Source organism: Polypterus senegalus, chromosome 5, assembly GCF_016835505.1.
Source record: "Polypterus senegalus isolate Bchr_013 chromosome 5, ASM1683550v1, whole genome shotgun sequence".
Lineage (NCBI taxonomy): Eukaryota > Metazoa > Chordata > Cladistia > Polypteriformes > Polypteridae > Polypterus > Polypterus senegalus.
The window spans coordinates 171,053,507-171,078,792 of record NC_053158.1 but is presented as its reverse complement, the minus strand read 5'-3'; the positions used below and the strand labels follow the sequence as shown (position 1 = coordinate 171,078,792).

The 25,286-nt window shown below is 36.3% G+C and overlaps 1 protein-coding gene across 1 annotated transcript in view; it reads left to right on the top strand.

The window, feature by feature from the left end:
• The first annotated feature begins 2,158 nt into the window (after positions 1 to 2,158).
• LOC120529918 (RNA-binding protein 33-like) overlaps positions 2,159 to 25,286 on the top strand; it is a 230,208-nt gene continuing 207,080 nt past the window's right edge. The window contains exons 1-4 of the mRNA XM_039754123.1: positions 2,159 to 2,394; positions 6,580 to 6,658; positions 13,604 to 13,652; positions 24,413 to 24,486. Of these exons, the coding sequence (XP_039610057.1) occupies positions 2,376 to 2,394; positions 6,580 to 6,658; positions 13,604 to 13,652; positions 24,413 to 24,486 (221 nt within the window). The 5' untranslated portion in view covers positions 2,159 to 2,375. The remainder of the gene's footprint in view (positions 2,395 to 6,579; positions 6,659 to 13,603; positions 13,653 to 24,412; positions 24,487 to 25,286) is intronic.

Below are 25,286 nucleotides of genomic sequence, written 5' to 3'. Positions count from 1 at the left end.
AACCCGCTGAATCCGAACACAGGGTCACGGGGGTCTGCTGGAGCCAATCCCAGCCAACACAGGGCACAAGGCAGGAAACAAACCCCGGGCAGGGTGCCAACCCACCGCAGTATCTGTCACCTCTTTTATTTATATTGTAGTGACCAGAAAAAGTTCATGGCTGTTGTTTTATCTGTTTTAAAGTTCTGGGTGACTTAATAATAAAATGGTGGAAACACCCACAATGATAAATTTCATGAGGCAAATACTTTGGGCAATAGTATTAATCTTCCTTCTGGTTGAAATAATCTGTCAGAATTTTTCAGAAATCAGTAAATTTATGTGGATGAGCTGAAAGCACGGTACTAAGCTCAGCAGTACAATCACGTTCCATGTTCGTTTTTGAAAGCATGGTGGCCTTTGATGATGTTTACTTTATTTTTAGCACATTTGTGTGACATCAAGGCATTTTGCCAAAGAAAAGCTCTATAAATGGATTCACCCATGTCAAAGGAGGTTTTTATGAAACCAGGTTTCTGTCTTAATCGGGTTACTAACCTTATCCTGTGTTTGTAATGCACTTGTTGTGAGTCTTCTACAAAGTAAGGAGGACAGCCATAGGGCTGTTGTTGATAAGTTTGTTCAATTGTGTGAGCTGTCCTTTTTATAGCTAAATAGGTCGAAGACAAAGGGGATGGTTATAAATCATAAGTGCTCTCCTCCTCCCACTTTCTCAACATTAATTAAATGGGACACAGTGGAGAGGGCAGAGCACATTAAATACATAGGAACAATCATTGATAACAGGCTAAACTTTGATCTTAACACAGAACAAATTTGTAGGAAGGGACAGACATGACTGTTCTTTCTTAGAAAATCAATAATAATCCATCCATCCATCCATTTTCTAACCCGCTGAATCCGAATAGGGTCACGGGGGTCTGCTGGAGCCAATCCCAGCCAACACAGGGCACAAGGCAGGAACCAATCCTGGGCAGGGTGCCAACCCACCACAATCAATAATAATGCAAGTCCTTTATTGAATCCATTGTTAGATAAAGTAGATAGTAAAGCAAACTAAAGTCGTGATGAAGTAGATCCAGCAACATTCTTTCATACTTAATAGTGAATCATGTACTCAAGGACGTCAGTAGAAATTAAGGAGATGTGCATTTAAAAGTTGTCCCAGGAGTTGTGGGACTCTAGAACAAACCACAGAGACATGCAGTGGATGCAGAAACCTTGACAAACTTTCAGAAGAATCTGGATTAGATATTGGGACAGCTTAGCTATTAGGTAGACAAATGGGCGTGATGGACTGAACATTTGTCACATTTCTTATGTTCTTATTTGCTTTTATTTGTTTCTGCCTTGTGAGCTTTGTTTGCTGGGATAAGCTCCAGCTGCTCAAGACAACGCAGGTATGGAAAATGGATGGATGGATGGATGGATGGGTGTTGCTTTGGCAACCTTAGTGTTAAGAATATAAACCAGCTGACCAACATTGCTAAAATTAGCAGTAAAATTATTGGTTTGCAGCAAAAATGTATCACTGCATTGGTCACCGAATCAGTTTTGACAGACAGTAGTTATCCTCTTTTTCCTAAATTTCAGCTATTGCCATCAAGCTGCAGATTTAGATTCCCATGAATAAACAGCAACAAAATTAAGAAGTTTTTTTTTTCCCTGGAGCAATAAGGAGTTTGAATTCTCTTACTTGTAGGGATGTGTACTGTTGAGGGCAACTATTATTTTTTGTCTTGAGTATGTGTAGTTATGATAACACTACTTATCAGTTGTGTCATTGCTAATTTTATTGTTAACTGTGTAACAATGCCTCATGTTGTGTACGTTTCTGCTGCAGATTTTGCTCCGGGATAATAATGTAAGTCTTACAAGTCTAGTCTAATTTAATTGTAAACCTATTTAGGAACTTCCAGTTTAAAGCTTTGACCTTGTTCAGGTCGTTCTGTTAACACAATTACTTCGTTAACAAAAAAATTACTTAAAAATCTAACGCTCCTATTTCATAGTATCACGAATTTAAAAGGCATCTTTTTCCAACTTGTGCTCCTTCGTCTTGCTGTCACGCGCACGTACACGCGCGCGCACGATAACGCGCCCAGCGTGCGCTGACATCTAAACCCTCGCTTGGTCGCCGCCGGCTCTAGAAGGGTTCTACTCGCGAGTGCGCATGCTTGTTAGACTGTAGTGTCCTTTCTCTGCCATAGCTCGCATAGCATCGTAGACGGCCATGTTGCGATAATCTTTTAAGCAAAAGGGGGGGCTAAAGAAAAAAAGACACACAAGTCGTCGAATTTTACCTCTTTAACAACGGCATAAACTCAAAAAAATCCCCATGACATCTGGCAATTAAGACGCCCTCCAGTACACGAATGGCTGCGAGCGGAAAAGGTAATAGGCAAATATTGTATGCTACGTTACTTATATTTCGGGGTTGAAGGTAATTGATCTGTTACCTGGTGATGGTAGTCCGGCTTGCTGCTTGGCCTGCTGTAGCTGTGCGTGTGTTTTTCTGTGCCTTATTACTGTTGTTGTATGTGCTAACAGTTGGAGTGTATGAAGGCTGTAGGCCTACCTTTACAGTTCGGGACTTGCAATATGTAGACATGTAGTATTTAAAAAAGTTTGATGGCATATAAGCAGCGTTTAATGTTAAAGTTCGCATTTGCTTTGTAAATCTTAATTGCACATTACCCTTTCCGTAATATTTTTAAAAGTACGATGCCGGTTTTAATCAATGGGAATCATTTGTAGAGATTCGGGGTTTCTGTGTACACTGGTTATCTTTCTTCTGAGTAGGCCAGATCATTGTGACATCATTGTGTTTACTATTATGTTTGGGAGAGAATATCGAGAAGTAATGAAAAGAGTAATTCTTCATCGATCACAATGAATACATTTCATCGTGTAAGAAGGGTATGCATTTTGTATTGCAACATCGCCATAAACTTCGCCTCCATATTTATCCCTTGGTAAAAATCGAGTTGTTTAATCACATCGTAGTGCAACAGTACTTTTGGGCTGTGTGTAAAATCACACCAATCGTCGTTTTCCTGTTTGGAAATTTATATTTTCGGTACCTATACACGAGTAACATATTTACTGTTTTTCTTTGTTTTAACGTGGTTAGAGATTTTGCTATAGTAGTTTGCCCATTTGGAAATTCATCGCCCACTTGTACATGTCCTTTCCTCTTATCCCTGCAACCAAGTCAAATGGAAACTGTAATCAATTTTAACAGCTTTCACCAAAAAAAATTTGTTTACAACAATTTCAAATGTACTTTTAGCCAACTGGTGAAACTTAACGTTTTTTGCATCATAGACATGCAGCTAAATACACTTGCATATTACACTGTGCAGTATTCTGTGGAAAAGCAGTCTACTGCAAATATATTGTAAATAGTTACACTTGTCTATTTACTTGACTTTCTTACCCAAAAGAAAGTAGGGTGAAATGACACCTTTTATTGGCTAACTAAATAGATTACAAATGCATGCTTTAGAGACAGCTGAAAGGGGCCTTAGCTGCATCGAAAGCTTGCATTTGTAATCTATTTAGTTAGCCAATAAAAGGTGTCATTTCACCCTACTTTCTCCTGTATCAATCTATGGCTAACACGGTACAACACTATTTCTTACCCAAATTCAATTACAAATTACAAGTTCAAGAGAGCCTCTTTTTATTTGTTAAACTAGTTATTTTATCCCGTCAGACTTGTAAGTCACAGGTGCATGTTACAATTGTGTTTATTTTGTTTGTTGAATAGCTGATTATTAAGTAAGCATATGAAACCTGACAAATGTGAGGAGACTGTTCAGCCCATCCAGCTCATTTCTTTACCCAGTAGTTAAACTGTCCCAATACCTTGTCTAAATTCTTCTTAAAGGTGGCCAAGGCTTCTGCTTCAACTACATGTCCCAGCAGTTTGTTCCAGATTCCAGCAACTCTGAGGATGACATATTGTGCTGTATTGCTTAATTTTGTAAAATCTACGTATTCCACGCCATCCATGCAAGACCATGGCAGGGTGTGTAATATTAACCACAATCGTGGCCTATACAGGGATTCCATTTAGCTTTCGCCAGTTCATGACTATTTTGTTGTGGGCTTGGCCAATTTGCAGGTCGCAGTTGTCAATGTTGTTGTTGCACCATGGCACATGATGCAACTGTAAATTGTAACCCATGTCCCATTTACCTACCAAGTAGCCCCATTTTCTGACAACCAGTTGTGTGCTGCCTGACAGAGCCAGTGTTGTTCAAAAGTTTAACAGCTGCAACGAGTTCAGCTGGAATATGTGCCCTTTATTCTTATTTCTATTCCATTATGATATATAAAGTACAAGACACCAGACAGACAAGCGTGTATTCAGTTTGTGAGGTCCACAGCCCCCTTTTTTTCTGATGGAGCTTAGGCTGTACTGAAGGGTTCACAACTGTGGTGAGTTTAGCTTCAGCCTCTTCCCTTCTTTTTTGATTTAGTACATACAACACAACACATCTGTCAAGACAAGCTTCACTTCTATTTTTGAGGTTCAAAACACATGTTCATTATTCCTTGTTGCTGCATTATATGCATTGTATTTCAGGATGAGCATTCATTGGTTGCAGGATCCTCGGCACACACGGTCCACCTCTCCAAATAAAGAGATAATCAGACCTGCATGATTTTATCGGATCGACTCATTTGTCCCATTCATTGGGTATATCACATTTAGAGGATGTCTTCTTGGGAGCCCACCACCGCCTGCTTCTGACCTGATAAGATTATATAAATGAAGACTAAAAAATCACATGGAAAAGTTTTGTAATTCGACATAGGCTTTAGCTCTGTACCGCTAAAATGCAGAAAAAACAAGTGGGGATAATGTGCAATTTCTGCACAGATAGGAACAAGGCTTTGGAGTTGAAATCAGAATTAGCAATGTTGTGCAATAGAGAATATAAAATTTGGATATTAAATTTACGGACAAAGATGTGTCATTTCCCTTTTGTAGCTTTCAGTGATTGAACTCTTTGGAAGTGTATAAAGTAGTGGTCTGCTGTTCAGCTTTAAAATTGTGGTATAATGATTAGTTGTGTAATTTAAACAGGTAATTGTCATGTAAATTTAAGCAGTTACACTCCAGTAACTAAAAATGAAATCCACTTTATATTTTGACCACAGTGTACACCGAGAGACATTTCTAAATTAGATCAATAAGATTTGATATTTTGTGAATATTTCTTATCCTTGTGAAAGGATCACTTGCTAACACTATCCCTTGGTAAGAGTAATCAAGTGTAAAATTTTAGCAGTGGTTTAGCCGCCTGAATTTTGGTATGTCATAAAAAGATGTTATGGAACACACACACACACACATATATAGTGTAGTAATGATCCCTATATGCTAAGGTCTAGGAGGAGATATTATTGCTTAAATTCAAATATTACTGTTCTTGGGTAAAACTCAGGTATTATGCCAACTTTACCATTCCAGAAAATAAGTAAAAAGATTAAATGGAATAATTTGTTTGTGAGTAACAGAAGCCAAACAATACACTTAATAAGAAGGACTTAACATGCAGTGAATGGCACTGAAAATACAGATTTTTTTCTTTTTGGTGACTGCTTCTCCTGAAAAAATGGAAAAAGTACCATAGCTCACATTGAGCAATTTTAACATTTGTTAACTGTTGACACTGTGATTGATTGATTTTTGGTGTTTTGTAAGGTCTTCTGTGTTTACTAGTTTGTGTGTGTCATGCAGTATAAATATTGGTACGGAAAAAGTACTGCATCATTAAAATGTAATTCATATTTAACATCCCTTGAAGTAGGAATGCCTAGCTGGTACACTGTGTAAAAGTAAATAAATAAAACCAAAAATATAGTAAATTTATATTTTAGCACAAAAGGCTCTACTGATTCAAAAATCATATGTATTTATATTTAAATATTGCTTAACTGCCAATATCAATTAATATTTTTTAGACAAATAGTAAAAACTACTGTTTCTAAATTAAATTTTGTTCCAGATAAGTAAATTACAGAAGATGTGAAATAGTATTACATCTTGTAATTAATGAGAAGCATTTTATTTTCTTTTATGACATATGGATATGTATGTTCCATACATATTTTATTAGTTGAAGTATGTGTTTTAAGTAAGTTTGATTAATTTTAGTAGTTTTTTGTGTTCACTGAGCGATAAGTCTACAGAATTTCATTTTATCAATTAGAAAATGACAGGTAACACCTGTGGCCCATAGGTTCATTATAGAAATGAACTTTTTAATATTGAACGTAAGACTTCTATGCTTTTGGCTGTGTGGCAGCTTGCTGTAAAGGGACAAAAAAAAAAACCTGATCAGAGCATCCCTATGCATTCAGTGCTCAGATGCTCTTTTACTCATCTAGATTTTGATGCTTTAAAAAAGTTTAAAAGATTTAATTAAAGAAAAAATATTTTCCATTAAAGGAGTGTGAAAGCAAATTACAATGCGCCAGACTTCACAAAGTAAGTTTTGTGCATATGGCAGGGGGAAACTAAATCATGCAGTAATAATTATTTTTCATTTCTTTGTTCTGCAGATGATGAATTTGACCAGTTTGACAAACCTGGAGCAGAGAGGTCAAGAAGGAGGAGAACTGGAGATGAAGACTTTGATAGGTAGTGTACTGTGATAATGTAACTTTTTCTGTAATAAGTTAATTATCTGTGTAATTTAGTGTTTTTACACTGAGCTATGCTGATTGAAAGGTAGAAATACTTTGTTTCTTAAATGCATTTTTTTTTCTTACCTGAAAGTTCACATTTAATTGCTAGCAGTCACAAGTTCTAACTAGAAAGCTTTGAGCTATTGCTTGCTTTCAGTTTGCTTCTGTTTATTATAATAAAGAAAAAATTAAGTGCTTCATTATGGTCATATTTGTCATGGAGGAGGCATTAGCAATATTAAGCAGCATTGCTTCTTATTTAGTAACCTGTACCTTTTTGTAAGACGTGTTTTAGTTGGTGCTGTTTTGTAGTCTCTCCATGACATTGGTTTTTCCTTCACTATTTTTCCATTTTAATCCCAAAGGGTTAATCTTAGAAAAATTAATGTAACGTTTGTGTGATTTTAGCAGGATTATGCTATAGATACTATCTTCCTTAAATTCATTATTTGAATGTACTGTAATTTGAATGTTTTTAAATGTCTTGTTTAAAGCCATTTGACTGCAAATGAAGGATTTGTTTTATCATGCACTCACTTCAACATTGTATTACTGTGAATGGAAAACAACTGACATATTTCTGATTTCCCTTTATTATTGTTTTTAAAGTCACCGTTTTAAAGAACCTGCTCAGTGTTAACAATGCTCATTCATTTAGCGACCACACCCAACACATTTTCACATGCAGTCTGCACATTAGTTAACTGCTAACTTGAGACACAGTGCCTAAACAATTGATATCACCTACATTATATTTTTACAGGAATTGTTAATTGGGGGAAAAGCAATGTGTAGTTTAGCCTCATGTTATTTTTTGAGAGCCAGCTTCTTTCAGCAATAGTGAGTTGTTTCCCGCTGCAATATGTCATGTTTGGTCTCACACAACTGATATATCAAATATGTTTTACTTAAAAATTTTGCTCTGTGTTGTTTTGTTAATGTAATAGTTTCTTGATAAGCAGAGTTTTTCAAAGTTTCTGTGTATGGAAATATTTACTGAAAATGTATAATTTGGTGCTCATAATTAAGGAGAATTATAAACCATCATTTAGTATATACAGTTCATTTTTTTAAATACTTACAGACTTGTAGTGCCTCAGTTTATACAAAAGAAGGATGTGAGGTGACATTGCATCTTCTCACTTTCAGTACCAAAAAGTAGCCATAGATGGGGGAAAAATATTAACCAATTTAGCCTTATGTTTACTGATTGAAAACTGAGCTAAAAATTGGATTTTTTTATACAAAAAAAAATATGTGAAACAGATATATATAAATATCAAAATGTCAGCATGTATACAGTTGGAAAGATATGTCTGGTGTACACTGCTGTACTGATATAGAATTAGTGTGTGTCCTTTGTGTGGTTTGTTTTGAAAAATACACCAACGCACAACCTGATGTTGCATTTGGGACAGTAGAAGGGTGTTTCTTTGTGCACTTATTATATATTTCTGTTAGTGCATGTAAGGGTAGAATGTCATTGCCTCATCACCACAATCAATGCGCCTCTTCCACATTTCCCTTGTCACAAGCATCGACAGTTGCTGCATTGTGAATAGTGCTTACGGGGCTAACCTCTTTCTTGTCCTTCTACTTGATCGCAGTCATTTTGCCTTTTTGCCACGAAGCTGCTTGCACTGTGTTGAACCTTCAGGTTACCAAATTCACTGAGAATATCATGATGGTTTGATTTTACAGTGCTGTATACATTATTTTCACTATCCTTGATGATATCTGATGACCAGTCCACAATGTCATCACTATCACTTAATTCAACTAATGGTTCATTTTCAATTTGTTCTAAAACTGGCTTTGCATCTTTTTGTTTGCACGCCATTATTTTTGTTGAAGGCTTTGCTCCAGTCATGAATGTTAATGAGTTATCATAAAGTGGTAGAACATGTAAAAAAATGTATGATTTATTTATGTATTATAATATTATTTCATTCAAAAATGGCAGCAGGACATGAGATTTGTTCGAGCTTAACACTCCATATCTAATCCAGGTTGTTTAGGCTTAAAGTTCCATGTCTAATCAAACCAGATTAACTCAAGTAGAACTCAGGAATACCCATATTTACATAGAATTCCAAGCCTAAGAGTCACGCCAAGGAGGTTAATGACTAAGGCTACAACCAAGAATTATTTCGTTAATTGAGTTGTTAATATATTTTTATTTCTGTTATTTTTTTAACAAGATGTTTGGGCAAAAGTACAAAATTAAAGTTTTAAAATTGTATTCTTTGCTCAACAAATATTACTTGTGTCAGATCAGCTAGGATTTTCACATGCATGTTTTAAGCAATGAGTCATAAGTATTTCATGGCTTTACGAACACCAAAAAAGTAACTAACTCTTTTAACACAGTCTCCTTTCTACCTTTTGTTTATTTTAATTTATCTGGCCATCATTTCATCATACTTCACCCAATATTCCTTCAACATCTCAAAACAAATGGCAGACAATTCTTACTCTGAATATTTCTTGTGAAAGAATTTTTATGCTGTGTATATAAATTACAACATAATAAAGTGCAATGTTTCTTTACCAATAATGCACTTTAAATGTTATTCGTATTTTTTTAAAGTATTGCAGTTAGCCTTCAAAAATAGTAAAAGTAACATTGAATATGTGGGGAAAAGGGATGTCGCAAGAAAAGGTTTCTTACTAATTAGTCAAGTTGCAACATAATATATTGATAGACTTTTAGAATTAAAAAAATAATAATTTAAAAACATCCATAGTTTGTCACAATGTTAGTAAATTCTGATGTCTGTTTGGAGTTTTAGTTTATAAAATATGTAAAGTATGTTTAATATTTTTCTAATGGTGTTCTCTTTGGATTTTTAAAATCTTAACTTGGAGATCAAGTTATATCATTTTAAAGTCTACATTTTTCCAAATTAGTAAACTAAGAAATTTGTGTGTAAAGTTCTGATGTGTTCATATTAGTGAACCAACATTGTGAATAAACAAGATAGATCAAAATGTAATTATCCATATGTTTTTACTTTCATGATTGCCAATTGAGTGACAGCAATTAGAAATAAAAGGACTGACAGTTCAAACTGGTCAGAGCAAAACTGTGCAGCCACAAGGGCCATCCAGCACTGGGATTGGAAACCACTGCTTTAACCTTTGGGAATGCTAAAATGTAAAAATTTTTTTTTGCTGAGGCAGGCAATATTAGTTCTGTGTAACAGCAACAGAATTTTCTGACTTTGGTGTTTCCCTTATTCCAAATTATCATTTAGTTTAATGACTGCTTCAGTCTGGTATGTCTGTAAACATGTGAACAAAGGCTGCACATTAAATTTTTTCTTTTATAAATTTTAGGTCACGTGTGCTTATTGAATGTTTTTATAGGGACAAGTATATATAGCTTCCATACAGTATGTAGTTTTTTAAATTTTGTATTCTGTTCTTTTTTATTTTCATTTGATTTATCAAGTTTTTTAGTTACCTGAAATTAACAAACAGGGAGTAGTATTTTGCCACCTTGCTCTAGAACATTATATGAAAGATTCCCTTATTTTAACTGGCTAATAAACAATGCCTTCATTATAGCTACACTAGTTCTTTTTTCATATATTACAGTTACATAACAGAACACTATCCTGATTCATTTTCTCCCATGTTCTTCAGCTTTTGTCTTGCAACATCTTCTCCCCCAAGAATCTTTACTATCTCAGACAGCATGGGCTGAATGCTGTTCATTTCTACTTGAGCTGAACTGCTTGGTTCCTGGACTGATGGTCCTGCAGAAGTAGATGCTGACGACTTTTCAGGTTTTTTATGAGTGATGTGCCTGTTGCCAGGTGACAGCCAGAATTCCACAACTGCTCTTCTAAAGAAGCAGTATTGAACAGCCTAGCATAACGCTCAACCTCCGAGCGTTCAACCTTAGAAAACGCTTTTTCAATTGAACCAACTTTTTTCTTACTTTTAGACTCCTGTCTCTATCTAACGTGCTAAACCCTCAGTTCCTATCCTTTTTCTTTCTGCACATAGCCACACGATAAACGTATTTGTGAAATGAAAACTAGTTATAAGCTTAGACCTCTGAATGGATGGCATAATTAAACATGTATAACAAATTTTTTTTAAAGTTCTGAAAACTCTGAGGTCTAGGTTTATAACTAGTTTTAATTACACAAAGACGTTTATCGTGTGGTAATTGGTTATATGGAGAAAGACAAAGGATAGGAACTGAGGGTTTAGTACGTAAGATAAACACAGCAAACATGCAGTAAAGAAAGCCTGCTCAGAAAAACACCCATTGAATTCTGCGTTCGTGTCTCCGACCTCCAAATCACAAACCCAACATTTACACAATATTTCAGTTAAACCTGTGTGATACCTATTCAAATATCCAGTTTTTGGAGCCTCGTCACACCTGCCATAAACTTCTCTACACTGAACGTAGACCTGAAGACCCCTTAATGCAACGGAGCAGCACTACAGCCACACCACCGTGCCCCCCGCCAGCCATGTCTAATACATGCTTTAATGCATTTCATCGTGAAAAAGATATCAAGTATTTATCTTAGTATTCTAAATGTTCATTGAGTAGGAATATCAATAAGTCAATGTGCGGCGATTGCTGCCGGCGCTTCCTCAGTGCAAGAGGAAATCCGTGTAAGAAGTGCGCAGAGATAAACAACTGGGTAGGGGAACACTTAATATAAAGCATTTAATGTGCTACATTAACTTATGACAGGGTTTGAGAAAATCTAGTAAATGAAACATTCATTTTAAGATGAAATTTAGTTTGCGACATTCTACTGATAAAATAAACCACGACAATAAAGTGAAAATGTCGACTTTAATCTCAACATTTACATTTTTTTTTTTTCTTCACTGTGTCCGTATTTTTCACCGTGGCAATACGCTCCCGTAGGTTTTTCATGGCCTGTTGTGCCAGTTTTAAGCAAGCAATGATCCATTTCTCATCTGCGATGCTACTTGTTTCAGTTTCGGCAACACGCATATAGCGAGAACAATGTGCTTACCGCAGTGCATTATGGGTTACACAGGTAATTCCTAATGACGTATTCAAAATTCCGCAAGATGGTACATTTCCAAAGAAGTAAATATTATCGATGTTGTCGGGGAAAAAAATAATCGCGTCTAAGTGAAGATTTTTATTGATAGTTCATAACATTTGAAAACCGTTAGAATGTTTTCTTCTTTATTTTTAATAAACTGACATCGCGAAACCAACTTGTTTTATATGAAAAATTCTCTAATCAAAAACGATCTATAGACAGCTCATCAAAATTGATGTCCCGCAATAAATTTCTTAACTCCTCAATATATCACAACCTATGAGAAATCGCAGATTTCAGGAAAGATTAACTGCCTAACAAGCTTTATGTGGAGAAAACAATTGCATTGTAGGTGAAATGACCTAATTTTTATGTAGAAAAAATGAATTTTATCAATAATACATAAAAGTTATCGATTATAATGAAAAATCATCAAATTACATTGTAATGTGGGCATGAAAAAATGACCGCATCTCCAAGTGTGTAACGTAAAATACTTATGTAAGTAAAAAATCAGCCGTCATTTTGTAAACAATATTGAATACCAATTTGAGACATGAAGAACATGCCCAAGTAGACTGTTTCCGCACGAAGTACGTACCCAAATGTTTAATATTTGAAAGTAGTGGTAAAAATGTGCCATGTACAGCACATATAATTATTTTTTCTTCAGAAAATTGCACTTGTCCGCGAACAACTGAAACCAGAAAAACACGCTTGCCCGACAGTCAATTTACCCGTGTTGGACAAGTCGGGCGTTGGATTTCCGCACCCCTGTCAAACCAACCAATGGCCCATGCCCTTTGGACTCAAAAATATTACCAGGTACTCCCATGTTAGTCAGGAGACTATACATTTTTTTTTAGAGATAAGGTGAATACTTTCCGAGATATATAGCCAGTTTACCGACTGGAGTGGTGTCTATTTTTTTCCAGCCTAATTTTTTTCATTAAATTTCACAAGTCCACAGCTCAAGAATTTAATCACCGAGCAGGCTCAAACTTTGCATTCTGGTACATTAATTGGTATAGTATGTGACAAAATTAAAACACTTTCTTCAGATAACCAAGCATGTTCAAAGCAGCCCTTGAAATTGACAAAAATGTATTTATGTGTTTTTGGCTTAGCTACTCTGTTTAGGCCTTAATAACACGTTTGTAACTAACACAGACCTTTTTTTTTCTTGATTTAGATAGCTGTATAGGCTTTCTGAAAAAGCAATAAACAGAAAAGTAACTATCAGGGTTTGAACAGCAGACCTCTCAAATCCAAAAAATCGCTTTGGATTTCATTTTCAGAGCACCATAATGGCATGTGGGAATGTGAAGATAATTTTAATAATGCTTTTAATTTATTGTACATTGTCCCTTCTTTCTCAAAACACAAACCTTACTTTTCTTATGCAAAGAAGTGAAGTGATATCATACATCTTAATACCTGTATGTAACCATTGCTCCACCACTACCCCCAGAATTTTGGGTGGGGGTGCAAATGGCTAACTTGGGTGAACCTAGAAATCTCAGTTACACCTGTAGAGATAAATAAAATATATGAAAGTTGAAGCTTAAAGCAACTCAGAAAATCAAAATATATAGGTAAAACATACATTTTCATTTGTCATATTTTCAAATCCATGAATAGCTGAGTTTACAGTATGTTGTTTGTGCTAGGTGAAAGGTTACTTCCTTCCAGTTGCTACTGTCTTTTAATAGTTGCCGTGATTGCGTTTATTGAAACCTGTCAAAATTGCAGCTGTGTTGTTTGTTACATTTTTGCTTGTGTTTACTTTAAACCTTTATCCATAGTTGAATAATTTATGAATATTTAATTTTTTTTTCTGTTTGCAGTGATCTTGAATATGAATTACTTGATGATGACTGGCTATCTAGTAAAAAGGTAATGAAGATGTTTTGCTTGCATTTGTAATTATTTTTAATTAATTACAAGTAAAGGATATCCTACACTTTCCGGTTTTAGCAAATATGTTCTTACTGTGGTGTTTATTTTGTTTTACTTTATTTTTTTTTTATTTGGTCCTTCAAATGAGCATCTTTTGACCAATATTACTGGACTATGTAAGAGAGGGCAACACTAAACGGAAAACAGGCTTGGTGCAATTCCCTATTTCAGTTTTTGTGCTGAATTTTCAACATATGTTGGGTGAGAGACATTTGTTGCTTTTACCCTGAATACTACAGTATTGTTTATAAAACAAAACAAAAAAAAAAAAAAAAACTATTTTCACGAGGGCTGATGTTCTCTGTTTGTTACATGAGATTTTTGTCATATGGTATAAACCAGAATTGCTTTTATTTTAAATTCAGTACCGTATAATACTCCTTTTGCAACCAAGCACAAAAGTGTTTGTTTAGCCCTAGTAAATATACAAGTTAAGGAAAATTAAATTCATTAATTTTAATGCATCATCTGTAAAATTATGGGGAAAGAAATCTCAAGTGGTCATTTGTGACTTGGACATACAGACAGCTTCACAAAACATGTCACTAAGTGTTCTTGGCAAACAACTGCCATGTCAGTTTTGTCTTGAATTATACCTGCTGTGAATATTTTCTGAATATTTTTAGGTAGAATAAATGAGCAAAATAATAATCCTCCTTTAGGAACTCCTTCCCAATAAATTTCTAGGTTGTGTACATATTTGAACAAAGCCATGACAATATTTCCAATATAACTGACCTGGGGCCTCATGTATAAATGGTGCAAATGCACAAAAATGTTGCTTAAGAATGTTTCCACTTTCAAATTGTGATGTATAAAACCTAAACTTGGCGTAAAGCCATGCACATTTCCACGGTAGCTCATACCCTGGCATACGCAAGTTCTGCACTCGTTTTTGCAGACTGGCGGCACCTAGCGTCAAAGCAGTGCTACTGTTCCTGTGTGGTTACCCTTTCTGTTTTTAGATCCACATCCCTGACGCGGCTTTATAAATACACTGAAATTAACCGCATATTTTTTATTAGTTTAATGCATCTGATTGTAATTAACCTATAACAATATAATGGTCCACAGAATGATCAAACTATTTTAAATACAATAGCTGCTTTAACGTTGTTACTCTCAGTGCACCTTCTTCTTTTAGCTGCTCCCGTAAGGGGTTGCCACATCGGATCATCTTTGTTTATATTTATTTAGTATTTATATAACTGTATCTGAGTGGAGATTCACAGCTGTACAGCAGCTGATCAGAAAGAGAATTATCGGTATACAGCATCAAGCACACGCTGCCTCAGCCATGCTGTCTGTTGAACTGCTGTCATACGGCAAATGCTTCAGAGCCTTTCCTGTACTGACATTGCGGTTCAGAAACAGTTTCATCCCAAGAACTCTAAACACACTCAATCAGTCCGTCAAGTGCTCCTTGTAGAACTGTTTGTACTTATAAGTACAATTACCTCACTGTAAACTTGTGATACAGATATAATATTGCACATTCCTGAGTCACTTTATAAAACGTGTATTTACATATGATGACGATATCATTTTTATGATGAAATGCAGCAAAATTTGTTTATTACATTATACAGATAAAACGTTAACTTCATTTAAATAATCTATATTGTTAATGATTAAACTTATGAGGACACTGTGCCGCAACACTAGCGAGGTGCTGGCACTCCGTTCATGGATTGTTCCTGCCTCAAGCTGTATTCTTGCTGGAACACTAGAAGGATAGATAGATAGAATAATTAAACACATGCTACGAAGATTTTTCAATGTTCCTTAAAAGTTTTTAAGAATCGGTGTTCTAAGCTTACAGATGGCATAACGTCTGTTACAGAGCTGATTGTTTGGCGATTGGGTATTTGGAGAAAGAAAAGTAAGGACAGGAATTGTAGGTTAGTACGTTTGAAAGAGACAGTACTGCTACAATAAAGTATTTCATCGATGGTCACGCATGGCGCAGCAAGCATCTTCTGTGAGACATGAACAATCATTGCACCATCGTGTTCCCATGTTTAATAACATGCTTTAACTCCTATCATCAGGAAAATTATATGTATAATTATCAGTATTTTAATTATTCAGAGAGCTGTAATATTACGAATGTAATGGATTCTGTGTCCTGTTGGAGGAAGAGAAAGCCTGGAAGCACATTGTGATTCACACACACAGAGCACATAGAAGATCAAATACAAAACAAAGCATTTAACGTACTACTTTAGTTACGATGGGATTTGAGAAACTAGCAAATTAAACGATTTTAAGATGAAGGTTATGATATTCTACTTTAATGTCAAAATAAATTACGTGATTAAAGTGGAAATTTCGAGATTAAAGTTGACATTTCTTGCTTTTTTTCCCCACTGTGTGCCTTTTTTTTTTCTCTGTACCCTATAAAGCTTTCATATGACACTAAGACGGTAGACTATGAATCGCCTTTTCACGGCGACTTTGATATCTGACAACTTCTTTTTTTATTGTGCGACTTTGTGAACTTGAGCTTTTGAGTTTCTCCGACACGCTATGTCACTCTATCAACTTCCTTTTGTTGTTTATACCACTTTTTAAACCAACAAATAGTAAGTTTTTCCTTGCCTCCACTTTGTATTCACTGAAATTCTATTTTCCCTCGTGCTTTTGCCATTGCCTTTTCACAGAACACTGAGCTTAAGGGCTATTCATATTGATTTGCATATTCAAAGTGGCTTAATTCTGGGAGGAGTTGGGGTGGGGAAGCAGGCGCGTGCATGTACGTAAATTTTCACGCTGACTAGAATTTATGTAGCGGAAGAACGTGGAAACTGCCGTTCGCACAGATTTATGCATCTGGATTTTTTTGTTTGTAAGCACATTTCCACTTTTGTGCTTACGTCATGTTATAGTGTGAATTTTACGCATGGCGTTATGCATGAGGCCCCTGGTCTTGTGGCACTTAATGTTTAGGGGCCTTGTGTATGAAAATGGGGCAAGTACGCCAATTTCCATGCTCACATTGAGCTGTACTAAAACTAATCCAACATCAAATCAGTTCTGCTGTTTCTGTGTGGTTTCCCTTTATTTTTTAGATTTGTATCCATAACAGGTTTTATCAAATACACCAAATTTAATTGCACATCGTTTACAAATTTAAGGAACTTGATTGTAATCAATCTGTAACAATATAATGGTGGAATGGCCAAACTGTTATAACTTCTTCGGCTGCTTTAGTGTTGTGAGAAGACATTGCAAATGGAAGAATTAGAAGAATGTGCGTATTTAGAGATCATACTAATTTCTTGTCGTATAATGATTACTGGCTTCTAAGTCGATTCAGATTTCTAAGAGCTGTCCTGTTGGAGCTATGTGCTGAACTGGGGCTAGTATTGCAAAGGCAGACTTTGAGGAATTGTGCTCTACCTATTCCTTTGCAAGTTCTGTCCTCTTAATTGGGTTTTTAGCCACAAGAGGTTTTCAGTGTGAACTGGCTGATCAATCAAGTATTTCTCAGTCATCAGTAAGTCCCACTATGCTAGCTGTATGGGAAGGTATTATCTGCTTATCATCCTTATACTGTGGTTGAATGGACAAACATCAAAGTGTAATTCGCAGCAATGTCCAATTTTCCAAATGCAATTGGATCCATCGACTTCACGCACATTGCTATAAAGGTGCTTCAGAGAATGAATTTGTTTTTGTAATGAGAAAGCTTTTACACTCTAATGTGAAAATTATTTGTGATGCAAAAATGCATCTCATTAATGTTGTAGTGAAATGGCGTGGCTCAACTCATGAGTCATTCATTCTGAGAAATAGTGTTGGAAAGAAATTTGAAAATGGTGGTGTTTGTGATGACAGTATATTTTTATTCACTTTGTAATCAAGTAATGGTTTATTTGGAGTATTAAGTGTTTATTACCTATGCATATGATCTTTTAGATGACTTATACTTATTTTCATATAGATTTATTTTATGTACTATTAGTGCTGGGTGGTTTACCGGTTCATACAGAAAACCGTTTTTTATTTTTGTTATGATATGGATTTTTCTTATACCGCAACGCCGGTTTAAATTGCATAAACAACGTTCAGAATGTGGCGCAGCGGGAAACTGTTTAAGGGGGACCTTTTTCACTGCTACACCGCACATTGGAACCTTGAAATAATTTCCCCCGTAGGATTGTATGTAAATACAATTAATTCATTTCAGACCGTACTAACTGTATGTAAATATATTTTTTAAAGATTTCTAAGCACAAAAATAGTTAATTATACCATAGAATGCACAGCGTAATCTATACTAATAAAAGGCAAAGCCCTCACTGACTGACTGACTGACTGACTCACTCACTCACTCACTCACTCACTCATCACTAATTCTCCAACTTCCCATGTAGGTAGAAAGCTGAAATTTGGCAGGCTTATTCCTGACAGCTTACTTACAAAAGTTAAGCAGGTTTCATTTCGAAATTCTACAGGTAACGGTCGACAATGTCCGCCATGTTGAACTTTCTTATTTATGGCCACATCTTCACGAAATTTGGTAGGCGGCTTCCCTGCGCTAACCGAAACCGATGTACTTACTTATTTCGATGGTATGACGCCACTTTCGGCCGCCATATTGAACTTTCCAATGTAACCAATTTTCCAACTTCCCGTGTAAGTTGAAGGCTGACCCCATCTTCACGAAATTTGGTAGGTGGCTTCCCTGCGCTAACCAAAACCGATGTACGTACTTATTTCGGTGGTATGACGCCACTGTCGGCTGCCATATTGAACTTTCCAACAGTCTTTGTTACCTATGGGCACATCTTCAAGAAACTTGGTACACGGGTTCCCAACACTAACTTACGTACATATATACAGTGGAACCTCGGTTTACACGTAACTTGGTTTACGAGTGTTTTGCAAGACGAGCAAAATTTTTTAATAAATTTTGACTTGATAAACGAGCGATGTCTTGCAATACGAGTAGTATGGATACACTTTGTCTGCTGAGCGTTATGTGATCACAACTGAGCTGATGGTTCTTCTCTTTCTTCTTATCTCGCTCGCTCGCCCAGCGCATCTCTCTCTCTCTCTCTCGCCCAGAGCGTCTCTCTCTCTCTCTCATCTCGCTCGCCCAGCGCGTCTCTCTCTCTCTCTCATCTCGCGCCAGCGTCTCTCTCTCTCTCTCTCATCTCGCTCGCCCAGCGCGCCTCTCTCTCTCTCTCCTTATCTCGCTTGCTCGCCCAGCGCGTCTCTCTCTCTCTCTCTCCTTATCTATCTCGCTCACCCGCCCAGCGGTCTCTCTCTCTCTCTCTCTCTTTGGCAATCGTCTCCTATTCTCCGTCTGAGTCTGTGTGCCCCACTCATATAGTCACATCTGTTTACTACAGCATTGTGACTGTGTGTGTGTGTGCGCTGTGAAGTGCGAGTCCCCATCTTACTCCCCAAAACACGAAGCTGAGTCTCAGTACTTTAACACCAGCTTTATTCAGCTTGAGGCCGCAACAGCGCTGTTATTTATTGTACCGGGATCTTTATAATGTTCCTTGTATGACCCATTGACGACAGGCGCTTATAGCATGTCTGCGATCTTTTTGGATGCGCTTATACGGCGAACTGCTACAGCGCTGGGAGACTGCGATTGCTTTGGGACGCTCTTCCGTGTGTTGTCCCGTTGGGTGGAATCCCACATGAGTTTAGAAACTCACACCAGCCATGATTCTTTATAAAGGTAAAGTGCAGGTTAATTTGTATTATGTATTTTACTTTATATTTTGTATTAATCATTTTTATATGAATAGTTTTGGGTTGTGGAATGAATCATCTGAGTTTCCATTATTTCTTATGGGGAAATTCGCTTTGATATACGAGTGCTTTGGATTGCGAGCACGTTTCCGGAATGAATTATGCTCGCAAACCGAGGTTCCACTGTACGTCCATAGCCTGCAGCTCGGTCACCATGTGAGGTGGCGTTGGGTCCACCATCCCAACGCCTCCCACGTTGTTGGATGCCTGCTTATATAAGGCTGTCCGTCGCTCTGGTCTCTACAGTCCCTTCCTTGCTTCGCCACGGGATTCACGTCTCCCTACTGATAACTACAGCCTTTTTGTTTAATCCACGGCTTCTCTGCTGTTTTATTGTTTGTTTATTGCAATTATAGTTATTGTGTAGGTATTTTAGACTTACTTTACATTGTTCAGGTACCCATTTCCTTTATCGTTACAACCCCCATTACCATGTCTATTGAGGTGATCACCATCGATCAAAGAACTGTCACTTACCGAGTGGTTTCCATGCCCGAAGATGGCACCTACCTTTTCCATTCTCTTTGTTACATAATAATAATGATACTACACAGGAGCACTAGAAGAGTGAAATGCTTAAGCCCTTCACCTATGGTTCTGCATGTGAGTTGAATGCTGCCTCTGAATTGTTCGGTTTTCGCTTTCAAGTGTACCGAAAATGCCAAATATTGTACACTTTTCGACAACCACCAGTGCCTCTCAAACATCTTAGACTCACAGGTGACGATTTCAGTAGTGGACACTTTGATGTTTATGAATGTTTAAACTCCCAAAAGCTGGATGTGATTTTATCGATGAAACCGGTTGTGTGCTTACAATGCTTGACAGATGCCGAATGTCACTTCAACATAACAAATCCTGCAAATACTGTCGTAATTGAAACAAACCATGAAACTCAAACCGATTATGACAGCAGCAATCCAAGCTGACAGATTTGAGACAAGATTACTATTCACATGGCCAACTGTAAGTTGCATGCTCAAGAGTAAGCTCAGCGCACAGCTTGGTCATGTTACAACCGGAGGGCCGAACTGACAACATGGTATACAAAGAGATCCTTAACAAGTAATTATTGGCATATTTTCTCTCAGTTTAAAAAGGTTTAATTTTCTTCTTAATAAAAATTTTAATGCAGTACTTTGCTGCTGGCTTGAGCTTGGTATTTTGCTATATATATATATATATATATATATGTGTGTGTGTATATATATGTGTGTGTGTATATATATATATATATATATATATGTATGTGTGTGTATATATATATATATATGTGTATATATATATATGTATATGTGTATATATATATATATATATATATGTGTATATATATGTATATATATATGCATATATATATATATATATATATATGTATATATGTATATATATATATGTATATGTATATGTATATATATATATATGTATATATATGTATATGTATATATATATGTGTATATATATGTATATATATATGTATATATGACAGCAACACTCATATCAGTGACAAAACAATTACATTGACAATCATGTTACGTTATTTTTAAAATGTTTCCTTTTCTTTTTCATAACTTCTTTAACACACTACATCTCCGCTGCGAAGCGCGGGTATTTTGCTAGTAGTAAACTAAATGTAAAAACATTGAATAACACCGAGAAAACCTTGAAAAGAGAAAAGTGGCATTGCAAAAATTCACGCTATAGCCTTATGAACTGCTCGCTGTAAACACTTTTTTTTAATGGGTTTTAAGCACAGGGAAAAACATGAACATTTGAAAAATCCGTAAATTAATAAACAAACAAGAAAAGTAACATTGCAACAATGCACGCTATGAACCGATCGCTGTAAACAGAAGTAAAGTGGAGGTTAAAATCCAGTAGAAAAAAGTCATCATTAAATATGAGGTTAAAACAATGCTCGAATCAATCTCTTTATAAACAAGCCCGGTGCATTCTTTATCTGCCTTCTCGGCCTTACGCGGCCAGCCCTCCCTCCCTCCCTCCCTCCCTCTCTCTCTCTCTCTCTTTCTCTCTCTCTCGATGCACAGGGAGAGACTGATCACGTGCGGAAATTATCAGTGCGCACGAACTGGAAGGGAAACTGGCTTGTTCGTCACCCGAGTGTGTGGTTGTGAACAGATGCAAAAGTTTGGTGGACTTTTTGGTCATAACCCGATTTGTACGTGGTCCGAGACGCTCGTGACCCAAGGTTCCACTGTACATGCATTAGTAGAAGTCTTGCGCGGGGGCTCTTTTTCACTGCTACACCGCTAAACAGGCATGCAATGGAGTAGATGCGGTATTGCGCGGTGTAAATGGACAGAGAACATTCCGAAACTGAAGCTGTAGCAGACGATAAAGTTGATCATGATGATATAGAAGAACTTTTGCTGATAAAAGGAGTCCTGTCTGTTGTCTGGAGATACTTTGGATTTAAAAGGTTGGATGTGGACCATTTATGTTCAAATGTGTGAGTACTGTTTCTGTACTACTGGATAATACTGCAAGCCAAGTTGTACTTATTTTTTTCAATACTGTGTAATGTACCTGAGTACTGTGTAATAGTGTGACGACATGTTGACTTTATTCTCGACATTTCCACTTTAATCTTGACGCTGATGACGAGAATAAAGCCATCATGTTGACTTTATTCTCGGCATTTCTACTTTATTCTCGCCGTTTATGTCTACATTAAAGTCAATATGTTGACTTTATTCTCATAATTTGTCATTAAATAGAACATTGTAAACTAAACTTCATCTTAAAATGAATATTTAATTTAGTAGATATTCTCAAACCCTGTCAAGTTATGTAGCACATTAAATGCTTTGTGTTAATTGTTCCCCGAGCCATGTTCATTGCTACGTGGTTCTTAAACTGACTTCCTCTTGCATTAAGAGGAGGCACAGGCAGCACACAGAATACATTAATTTCATGATATTCCTGCTCCCTGAACACTTAGAATGCTAAGATAAGTACTTGATATAATTTTCATGATGAAATGCATTAAAGCATGTATTATTCATGTGAGGGCATGGTGGCGTGGAGGTTGCACTGATGCCTCACAGCAAAGGGGTCCCGGCTGTTCCCTGCTTTGAATCTGCATGTTTTTCTGGTGGGCTTACTCAGCGTGCCTCAGTTTCCTTTCAGAGTCATGTAGGATGTGGGGTTTTGTTATGCTATATTGACCCTGCTAGTGTTGTATGAATTGCTTGTATTCACCCTGTGATGTGCTGGCACCCGTTCAGGATTTGCTCCTGCCTCACACACAATGCTTGCTGGGATGGGCGCATCCCTGAATGAATGGCATAATTAAACATGTACAACAAAGATTTTTTTTTAAAGTTCTGAACACTCCGTGGTCCAAGTTTATAACTAGTTTTAATTTCACAAAGACGTTTATCATGTGGTGATTGGCTATGTGGAGAAAAAAAAAAGGAAAGATAGGTGCTGGGGGTTTGGTAAGTCCGACACAAACCGCACGCATGCAATAAAGAAAGCCTGCTCAGAAGAACATCCATTGAATTCTGTGTTCGCATCTCTGACCACCAGATCACGAACCCAACATTTACACAATATTTAAGTTAAACCTGTGCGATACCCATTCATAAATCCAGTTTTTTGGAGCCTCATCACACCTTCCATAAAGTTCTCTACACTGAACGTACACCTGGGGACCCCTTACTGCTAGGGAGTAGCACTACCGCCACACTACTGTGCATGTTTAATACCTGTTTAATGCATTTAATCCTGAAAATGATATCAAGTGTTTATCTTAGCATTCTAAATTTTCAGAGAGCAAGAATATCATGAAGTGAATGGATTCTGTGCGGCGATCTCTGCCTGCACCTCCTCTTAGTGTAGAGGAAGTCAATTTAAGAAGTGTGTAGCGATTAAAAACTGTGTTGGGGAACACTTAACACAAAGCATTTAATGTGCTACATTAACTTATGACGGGGTTTGAGAAAATCTAGTAAATTAAACATTGATTTTAGAATGAAGTTTAGTTGATGACATTCTATTTTAATGACAAAATAAACAGAATAAAGTGGAAATGTCAACTTTAATCTCGACATAAGCGTCGAGATTAAAGTGGAAATGTGGAGAGTAAAGTCAACATGTTGACTTTATTCTTGACATATAGTTTTTTTTTTCTTCACTGTGGCCCTAATACGATTCCGTAGGGCTATACCACAAATAGCATTATAAATGCAAGTTGCAGTTTTATTATTTATGTATATAGCTTAGCTTGAAGCAAGGTCCATATTAATGCAATTTGCCTTAATGATGGTTCAGTTGGTAAAGATGTCATCACCAAGTTGCATTTGTTTTATTTTATTTTTATTTGATGAATATTGTGTAATGTCACGTTTCAGTGGCCAGAGATTGTTAACATTAACAGAAAGTGTAGTTGGTTTACAAAAAATATTTACTATTCCTTTTCTAAGACATGTTCAGTGCACTACAACTTTTGACAAGCACCTCTGGATATTTTACTAAGTATAAATGCCTCTTTGGATGGTTGAAAATGTGTTGTCAAAATTTTTGTTTGTTGTTTGCAAAATTTGTTCAATACAAAGGTTCTATATTTTCACTACAACTGTCATGCAATGTGATTCCTTCTCTTCATTAGTGCCACCCCCTTGAAAACTATCACTTTATGGGGCCATACAGACCTGCATTAATACTTGTGTGCACATTAAAATGTTTTTTTTGTACAATGTTCAATTCTCATGACAGTGGAATAGGTTATTCTTAGCCAGCCTACTGCAGTAATTGCAGTGGAAAATGTGGTTAACATCATGCATGGGAAAAAAATACAGTGAAACCGGTATAATTTTGAAAAATACTGCGATAGAGAATTTTGGTCATACCTCCCAGCAAGCACTATGTACTATAAATTTTTCTGTGTTTTCTCCATCCAGAATCAGTCTGATTTGTCAGATGAAGAGCTGAATGATGACCTGTTGCAAAGTGACGAAGAAGATCAAAACATTAGGTACAGTTACTTTAGCTATATCTTGCGTTTTTCTTGCATGCTCCATTAAACAGTCTGTTGTTGGATGATTTGTTTTAATTGTAAAATTTTCTTTAAACATTGCTCTTCATGTAATATTTACTAAGATGTCTCTTGTGGACATTATAAATTTCCATTTGTATTGTGAAATCTGTGTGAGGTTTTTAAAATTTTGTGTATTTTTAGCTTTCAAATACCACATAGTACTTGACTTTTTAATATTTAAACATTAAAACACTAGGAGAGAAAAGATGCATTTACATAAGCACAGGAAAAAAACTCATTCACAATAAGTGGGCTATGTAGGGAGGGAATTTTCATTTTGTAGTAGTTGGAGAACAAGAGAACTTGAATGAGGGATACAAAAAGGGAAAGCGTTAAAGGATTTAGAAAAATCCTTCATTGTATATGACTTTTGACTTGCTTAGTGGAAAGATCGTTTACATAAATGTATCAATTTTAGTACTTTTAATGGGAAGTTGCCATATGTATTTCTCTTGGTTTTTTTTTAGGTTGGCTTGTGCTGGATGTTTTAGCAAGAACAAAAGTTATCTTTTAATGTTTAATTCACACATCTCTCAGGTCACCTTGAAAAAAGTGGTTTAAAACTTAGTGCTATACTTGAGGAGAGGATAGTGAATGTATTGTAATTTTATTTTTTTGGTAAACTTTCCTATATCATTACATGGTCACATAATGCTGGCATTGTGTGCAAGGAAGTGACAAAGCCTGAACCGCAGTTTTTCAATGACCATGCTCAGTAATACAGACATTTAATGTTG